This window comes from Hyaena hyaena, unplaced genomic scaffold (assembly GCF_003009895.1).
Source record: "Hyaena hyaena isolate Hyena2069 unplaced genomic scaffold, ASM300989v1 scaffold_370, whole genome shotgun sequence".
In the NCBI taxonomy this organism is placed as follows: Eukaryota; Metazoa; Chordata; class Mammalia; order Carnivora; family Hyaenidae; genus Hyaena; species Hyaena hyaena.
The window spans coordinates 1,702,142-1,711,493 of NW_024081001.1; the positions used below are offsets into that span (position 1 = coordinate 1,702,142).

The following is a 9,352-nucleotide window of genomic DNA, read 5'->3' on the forward strand; positions in this document are numbered from 1 at the left end:
TTAGAAATGGGCCCTCACATCCAAACCTGAAATCATGAGGCAACAAAACACAGGAATGCCTTAGTCCCTAAGTGTCGTCTCCTTCAAAGTAATGACTTGCCTGTCTGTAGCCTGACTGGAAAGAGTCAGCTTTGTTCAAAGCATTATTGGAACTCATTCTAGATATTTCCTGAGCCTGAAGCACATTCTTTTGAATATGACAGTAAATCTTCATTGACAGTTTCGTCTTGTGGAAAGAGCCAGAATTAATTTAAAGCCAGGTCTGATTATGCTATTTGTGATCCGAGAAAGGTTTTCTCGTAAATCTGCTCCAGAGGCAATGACAAAGCAGTGTTCCAGAACTTTGTAGCAGCTCATGGAAGTATCTGCAACCGTGTGTGAGAAGGATGGTGCTTGGCAGGACACCTTTCACCTATCCTGTGTAGAGGTCTCCCACTGGTCTCTCCAGAGTCTTCCTCCTATTAAGCCTTGAAAGTTTGAAATATAGGTTTGTTCCTGGTCAAAAACTCATAAAATAGCTCTAAAAGCTTACTTAGTCTGGTAAGCTTTCTCGAGCTTCATTTGTTATTAGTTATCTTATAGCCTTTCAGTTCTGGCTACACTAGCCATCTGGAAAATCCTCATGGATCAGGCCAACCATGTTAGAGTCCTTGCCCATTCTATTGTCCCCTCCTCCTTCTGGCCAAGGAATATGTCCCCATTCTGCACATCTTGGCTCAAAGGTCAAGCCCTCCTTTGTGGCAAGACTTTTCTGTGCTCCCTGCTCAGGGTCACTCACATCCAAGGTGTATGCTCTCAAGGCACCATCCACACCCCCCTTCACTGTACGTAGTCTGGATTTTTTAATCAGACATTATTTGATTAATATCTATCTCTCCAAAGAGATGTGAAGCCTGCAGGAAGGCTAGGACCCAGACTGGTTTTACTTGGTGCATTGCCTAAAGGCTAGCACTTAGGAAGCTCTCCATAAATAACTAGCAGGTGGAAGAGAAATGTTATCTGATATGCTTGTGCGATAGACACAGCACAAGATGGTCAGAATAATCCTCCTGCCCTCTGTGCATCTGCTACTCACCCATCAGGACATAAATCCATGTCCTTGCCCCTTGCACTCATGCTGGCCTTGGGCCTTGCTTTCACTGCAGAATGAGACAGCAGTGACACGGGCCAGGTCTGGGCTTCGCTCTTCAAAGGCCTGGCAGCGTCTGCCCTGGCTCTCTTGGAGAGAACCGCCATGCTGTAAGAAAGCTGGTCTACACCACCAGAGGAAGCGAGGCTGCCAATTCGGGGAGCCAGCCCCAACCATCACATGTACTGGGCCTTGACTCATCCCTGACCCACAGAACCATGAACCATAAAATAGTTGTTGCTTGGGGCACCTGGGTGGCTTAGTCGGTTAAGCGTCCGACCATCGCTTAGGTCATGATCTCGTGGTTCGTGGGTTCGGGCCCCGCGTCGGGCTCTGTGCTGGCTGCCAGCTCAGAGCCTGGAGCCTGTTTCAGTCTGTGACTCCCTCTCTCTCTGACCCTCCCCTGCTCACGCTGTCTCTCTCTCCTAGAAATAAATAAAAAAAAACATTTAAAAAAAAATTAAAAAAAAAAAGTTGTTGCTTTAGGGCTACTGTGTTTTGGGATGGTGTGTGGTACAGCAGGAGTAACAGAAATGGGCCTCTGGTCTTAAAATTGTTATGGCTCTTAGATTGTCTTTACCCCTCATCTCTACGAGGTCAACCTTCTCTGAAAGAACCAGGGGCCTGACCCCATTGTGCCTGGAACAGAGCAACACAGTCTCTGGTGATCTTGGGCATCCATAAGAGTCAAGGCCATGGTATGCCATTGTATACACGTCATTACATGCGTGCACTTGTTCTGTCTCCTTGCTGTGGTTCACACATCACCACCTGAAACCATGTTATGTATTCCACTGAACACATTTTTAGCTCCATTAAGGGAGCTTTTCTTGTTTTTATCTCCAGCGATTCTCTAGCTGCCTGGGACATAGTAGATGCTCAGTGAAATCTTGCTGAACGAATGAATCCTTCTTTGCCTCACTGCTTCCACTGGATTAGCCCCTTGCCAGTTCTGCCTTCCCTCCAATGTCCCATCTTAAAACACATGCTGGGGCACCTGGGTGGCTCAGTCGGTTAAGCATCTGACTCTTGGTTTCAGGTTAAGTCATGATCTTATGGTTTCATGAGTTCGAGCCCCATGTTGGGTTCTGGACTGGTAGCTTGGAGCCTGCTTGAGATTCTCTCTCTCTCTCTCTCTCTCTCTCTCTCTCTTTCTCTCCTTCTCTTTCTGTCCCTCCTCCATTTCCACTGCCTCTATTTCTCTCAAAATAAATAAATGAACTTAAAAAAAAAGAGAAAGGAAATGACATTCTCCCTCCTCACTACTGCATGCTCTGCTATCTTTTTAATTTTAACAGAACTATCAAATATTCTATGTCTACATGAGCCACAGCTCTGCCTCACACTGCCTCCTTTGGCTCAGAGAGACTAGCAATGCCTACTGCATCCAATAATGCCTGTTTTGTATTTCAACCAGATAACCTGTCCAGAGTTCAGACACACAATTATGCATTCAATAAATATTGCTCCCTTCATCCCTTTCTTGCCAATGCTCTCTTGCTCAGACCTCCAAGGGCATCTATCCCTCAGAGCAACATCCTTGTATGTCAGGAATGGTCTGCAAATCATATGCATTCTGATAAAATTCACACATATGGCCATCACAGCACTGTGCTAGCTGTGATGTATCACATCTCCTATTTTATGAAAAAGCAAGTCAAGCTTTAAATCTCAGGCCACCGATTTTCCCACCCAGCACACTGACTCTGGGACTAGTGGGTTCCGGGCAAAAAGATGATATAGGCAAAGTTGATGCACATGCTTTAGGCACTGGAGCTTCCCCAGAGGCATATTTGTTTACCTGTCCTGCTTTCACAGAAGGCCAACACCTTCATATTCTCCCTAGTCATGTCCATGATCAAAACCTGGCTTCTAAAAACATTCACTCCAAGGTATACAGGACTGATAACATCCTCAAATGTGACACCCCTCCACACATGGGATTCTGAGTTTCAACCAAACATTTAGGATGCAAAAAGAAAACAATCAGAGCAAGACATGGACTTGAGAGTGGGCAAGTCAGAGTCCTACCTGCAATCACACTATTCAGTCCAGCAAATCCACCCAGTCTTGATGGGAGGAGCAGGGGAAGAGCAAAGTGTGGACTCTAGGAGGAGCCTTCTCACAATGTAGAAGAGCAACCTTCAGCGATGAAGTAGAGAGCGCTCACTCACCTGGTTATCCTGAGCTCATTCCCAAACGTGTGGGGGCTTTGCTTCTCAGCTTTCCATGCCATGGGCATCCCTGCCTGGCTTAGTTTCTAATCTCGCTGTTCTCTGACAGCCTAGCTCAGACTGATAACCTATTCTTCCCAAGAGAGTACTAACTTGTCATACTTTTTTTTTAATTTTTTTTAAATTTTTTTACAAATAGTTTATTGTCAAATTAAGTTGTCATACTTAAGAGCTTGTGTCCATAGTATATGAGAATATAATGTCATGTTTATTCTTCTGTCCATATTTTGCATGAAAAATGTACTAAAGACAGTTGCTAAAAACAAATAATATTTCACTGATGGCTCAGTGGAAGTAATGCAGATTTCAAGTAAATAATGATACTTCTAGAAGCTTCCACAGTGACACTAGACACAGTGAACTGTCATATTCCTTAGCACTTCTATTTCTATCTTATTTACTAAATTTTTATTTTGAGAGAGAGAGAGAATGGGGGAAGAGCAGAGGAAAGAGAGAGAGAGAGAGAGAGAGAGAGAGAGAATGTTAAGCAGGCTCCACACACATCGTGGAGCCCAATGTGGGGCTCAGTCTCTCAAACTGTGAGATTATAACCTCAGCAAAAATCATGAGTCAGACGCTTAATTAACTGAGCCACCCAGGCGCTCCCTTAGCACTTCTAATATCACTTCCTACACTTGTGATAATTGTTCCTAATTTGTTTCCTTAACTAGATTGTGATGCCCTTGAAGGCAAGGAATTTGCTTTATTCATCTTCTTCTAACTCAGTGCCTGGTACTTCATATACAGTCAATAAACCTGGAGGAAATAGTCTGTTGCCTGTTTAGTGGCATGAAGAAGCTGTGGACCACAGATAGGGTAGGTTTAGGGATCTTTTACCATACTGAGCAGCAGGTCAGGCTGCCAAATATAAGTTTTCCATTTCCCTCCTGCCACACCCAATTTTAGGATTTAAAGGAAGCCCAGTGATTCTGGGTGCTCTCGTCTTTCCATAACTCTCCTCCACTGTAAGACTTCACCTTAACATTACTAACTCCCCAGGAGAGAGATCCAAGAGGGAGGCCATGGTTAGACCAGAGCCCACCTTCCCCTAAGTGAGCTTAGGACCCAGCCCATCTCTCTGAAGAGCTCAGCCACCACAAGAAATCCCAAATCCCCAGTCTCCTATCATCACCTGAGCTTAGTCCACTATCTGACTCTACTGGATTCCTAGTCTGTTCCAGTGCATGCCCCTGCTCAAATGCATGTCTTTACTATGGCTCCTAGGTACAGTCAGTCATTGGCAACATTCCCTATAACCCTCAGCCTCTTAGCTGTTAAAGTGTAATGCACAAACTTTTTGACTGGTCTTCCTTTTAATTTATGATTGACAGTAAATCTCAAATATGTCCTCAGGACTTCCTGGTGACTCTACTAAATTGCCATAATCTATTTACTCTCTCGCCTCACAGATGAATATTTCACATCTTCTTTTGCTCCTCAAACCAACTATCATTTCCTATTCCTTTCTCACTCATAGCTGATGATCTTGCTTCTTATTTTGTCAAGGACATAAACATACACCAAAGAGGTGATTACCTCTCCCCGTCCGTATCTGCTTGCCTCTGTGCTTATAGACCCCAACTTCCCCTCACTTCCCCACCCTCCACTTGAACCCCAACTCCTCCCTTGCCTATACTATCAGTACTTCTATTTCATCATTCCATCAGTATATGGTATCCTATCTCCCACCTTTGGAAATTCTCTCCAGATCCTTCCGGCTATACTCTATTTCTCTGCTCCACTGTCTAGGAAAACCTTTCCCAGGAGTTGTATCTTTTCACTGTTCCCACTTCTCCATCCCTCATTTTCTCTAGAGAGCACACAGGCAGGCTTTTCTCTCCATCCCTCCACTGAGACTATTCTCAGAGGACCTCATCATACCACCAAGGACCTCCATATGGCCAACTCCAGTGTTGATTCCTGGCCCTCCTCTGACTTGGCTGAGCAGCTGCCTGTGACACAGCTCAACAGTCTTGCCTTCTTGAAACATTTCCATTTGGCTTTGGGATCAACACAGTCTCCTGGTTTTCCTCCTGTTTCCCTGGCTGCTCTCTTCCAACTTCTCCTGCTGATTAGGTCTCCTCTCTCTGGCCCTCAACTACCAAGACTCAGTCCTTACCTCTCTTTTCTCTCTACATGTCCTCCTTTGTAGATCCTTATACTTCAATGGCTTTAAATATATTGATGTGTTCCCAGTTAACGTGGTAGTCCAGCTTCAAATTCATGTATCTAACGGCCACTTGGAATCTCTACTTAGGTGCAGAATAGATATGTGACTACATGGCATGGCTACATGGCTACACAAAGTAGACACTTGTAACTTCACACCCACACCAGTCCCTTACAACCCGGTCATTCTCTGGTTTTCCTAGAGCACTGCTGTTTACCCGAGTGCTTAGGCCCCAGACCAGGAAGTTATCTTTAATTCCTCTCTTTTTTCTCATACTATATGTCCAAACTTGTCAGCTCCACATTTGAAGTAAGTACTGAGCGTGATTACTTCCCACTCCTCCACCTGCTTCACCCAAGTGCAAGACATCACTGTCTTTCTACCCGTGGCTTCTCTAATGGCCTCCCAACCTGTGTCCTTGCTTCCACAATTGTCCCCCCAAACAGCCCACTCTCCACCCAGCAACCAGAGTGATCCTTTAAAACTATAAAACCAGCCACTCCCCTGCTAACACCTGTCCAATTGGATGGCTTCCCATCACAATTAGAATAATATGCAAATTCTACTTGGACCTAAAAGACCCACATTACCCTGACTTCCTCTATTCCCACAACCCGTTTTTGAACCTGTCTGCCCACTCTGTAGGTAAGCCATGCTTGCGTCTTTGCTCTGCCTTGCACAGGTCAGGCTCTTTCCCATCTCCATACTCGCCGTCCCTCTGCCCAAAAAGTCCTTCCAGACTTTGCAAAGTTCACTCCTCACTTCAGTTAGGTCTCTGCTTAAATATCACCTCTTCCGAGAGGACTTGTCTGACCACCCACCCTGTGGTCCTACAAATCACTATCCTCTGATCCTGCTTACTTTTTTCTAGTGTTTAGCAACCCATGACTTCTTAAGATATATTTATTTGTCTAGCTCCCCCAAAAGAATACAGACATTTTACTGGCAAGGAGTTTGCTGCTTTGCTCCAATGATGTGTCTAGAACAAGTGCTCAGTATACACTTGATAAGTGCATGGATGCAGGAAAAAATGTGCAAACTTCAAGAGGAGGTAAAAGATGGGATGCAGAAAGATAAGGATACAGGGGCTCAGGTAGAGTGCTATTTAAATAAATTCAAAGCTGTGATGTAAGTCCAGGAGCAGAGTCAGCAATAATGACAGGTAGGCACAATGGGAAGTCAGCTAGTGAACTCAAAAGGGCCTCTGAAGCAGCTCTGTCAGATAGAAATTTCTGCAACGATGAAAATGTTCTATATCTTTGCTGTCCCAAACAGCAGCCACTGGCCATATGTGGTTATTGAACACTTGAACTTTGGCTAGTGGGACTGAGGAACTGAATATTAATTTTCTTTAATTTGCATTAAAGGGCCACATGTGACTGATAGCTATGGTACTAGTGAGACTCCAGAGCCTGATGAATCTCCTCCCCGCACTTGTGATTTCTAAATAATAACACATACCTCACTGAGTTGTTGAGGGGATGAATGAAATGAAAAGCCTGGACCAATGAAACAAAGTTGGTCCCCCAAATTAATACCTATTATTACCACAGAGTTGCAAATTAAAGTGCTTAAATTTGGCTCTAACGTTCCAGAAACAAACTTTTATTAATTTTTATCATATTTTTTTGTTCATTAGAGCTAGTGGATAACCAATGTGTGGGTCTGTATTTGAGCTCACAAACTAAAAATAGCAAACAACCATTTTGGGATCTCACGAAGGCCTTTCAGGGATAGATGACTATTCCAAATGGATCCTCTTGCTGATACTTACCACGAGCTAATTAGTTTTGACAACAGCTAATTTAGCATTTGCAAAAATTGGATTTGTAACAGGACTGCATTATTTTCAAACAGTGTCATCTGCAACCTCCAGAAGGTTCTTGGATAAGAGACTGTTTTAATACTTACTATTAAAATCAGGGGAAAAGTATTTACTTATAGGAAACTTGATGTTGAATTCTTTAAAGCTTAAATTCGTTTGGACATAAAATCATTTTTTTTTTCTGGTCAGTGGCTTACCACACTTTCTTTCATACTGAGTCCAGAAAATAAAATTAACGCAGATATAGAACATAAGCAGACCATTATGACTAACCCTTAGGAATAATCGAATCCAACAATAAAATTACACATTTGTTCGGAATAAGGACAGTGCTTATTTTTAGGCCAAGAGAATTTAGCAGTTCAGAGCAGCAGAGGTGAAAATGGAATTCCACAGCCCTGCCTAAGTGTGTGGTGGAGACTCTGAGACTCCAAAGAAGAGGGATCTATTTAAATTAAACACATGCTTACAGGCATTAAGAAAAGTTGACGTTCTTATTAAGGAGACCAATTAATCTGCATCTGTTGGAAACCACTTTACAGTAGTTGAAAAGGTGCCCAGGGACATACTATAAATGAGACTGGAGAAGAAAGGAAACTAAAATGTACTTTTCTACCAGGCAGCATTTCCTAGATGCCGCCTCACCACCTCTGGCTCTGCTATTTGAAATGCAGATCCCTTTTCTACCACCCCTGACCTTGAGACTGGGTATCGGAAAGGGAAGAGGATGAAGATCCTTAAATACAAAGATCCGGTGTTTAAAGACTTACCGATGGGCATCACTAAGAAAAAAGGCAGCCAGCAGAGGATGAAGCAGCCGACCACGATGCCCAGCGTTTTGGCTGCTTTCTTCTCCCGGGAAAATTTGAGGAGCCTCACGGAGAAGTGTGTCTTGTTCTTGGCGCTGGACACCCCGCTGCCTCCTACTGGGGCATTTTTCCGATGGATGCGGAGCGTCACCTGCTCCGAGTCCGACTTGTCAGTCTTGAGGCCAGACTTGAGGCCCCGGCTTTCCCTCTTGGCCACCACGTAGACCCGGCAGTACATGACCAGGATAATGGTCAGCGGCACGTAGAAGGAGCCCAGCGCCGAGAAGAGCACGTAGCCCGGCTCCTCCGTGATCTGGCAGATGGTCTCGTCCTCAGGAGCCGGCTGTCTCCAGCCAAACAGAGGCCCGATGGAGATGACGAGGGAGAGCGCCCAGACACAGAGAAGAGCCATGAGGCCCCTTTTCTGTGTGACGATGGTGGGGTAGCGCAGCGGGTAGCTAACACCGATGTAGCGGTCGATGGAGATGATGCAGAGTCCCATGATCGACGCCGTGCAGCACAGGACGTCCACGGCCGCCCAGATATTGCAGAAGACCCTGCCGAAGGCCCAGTAGCCCAGGATCTCGAAGATAGCAGAGAAAGGCAGCACCGTGGAGGTGAGGAGGAGGTCGGCCACCGCCAGGTTGACGATGTAGTAGTGAGTGACCGAGTGCAGATGCCGGTGGCAGGCCACGGAGAGGATCACTAGGATGTTGCCCAGCACACCGAAAATGATGAGACTCCCCAGGATCACCCCGAGCAGAATGGCCTTGGATACGTTCACCGGTGCCGGCGGATGGGTGCAGTTGGAACTGTCGGAGGCATTTCCAGAGAGAAACACCATGGTCCCAGCCGGGGCCGGCGAAGTCCGGCTCTCGAGAGCCACCCCCGGGGCGAGGGCGGAAGCGGGAGCCAGGGAGCAGAGTCAAAAGGTCTCGGCTCAGGGGAGACTTGCCCGCTGGGGTTAGCTGGGGGTGAGAGAGGGCGCGTGGGTGGGAAGCAACCCCGGCCTGCCCTGGACACCCTCAGAAGGCCACGCAAAAGGGCAGGGCATTAAAGGAGACATGGCCAGGGACGCACGCGCGGGGATACCCGCGGACCCTATCTACCCGCGGCGCTGGCCTCAGGCCCCAACTGCCCTCCCCCCCAGGCTTGGCGCGAAGCTCGAGGAGATAGGTTGCAAAA

At 46.0% G+C, this 9,352-nt stretch overlaps 1 protein-coding gene across 1 annotated transcript in view; it reads right to left on the bottom strand.

Annotated features, from left to right (window-relative positions):
- ADRA1A (adrenoceptor alpha 1A) overlaps positions 1 to 9,011 on the bottom strand; it is a 104,233-nt gene extending 95,222 nt beyond the window's left edge. The window contains exon 1 of the mRNA XM_039250437.1: positions 8,129 to 9,011. Within this exon, the coding sequence (XP_039106368.1) occupies positions 8,129 to 9,011 (883 nt within the window). The remainder of the gene's footprint in view (positions 1 to 8,128) is intronic.
- Between the last annotated feature and the right edge of the window lie 341 nt (positions 9,012 to 9,352).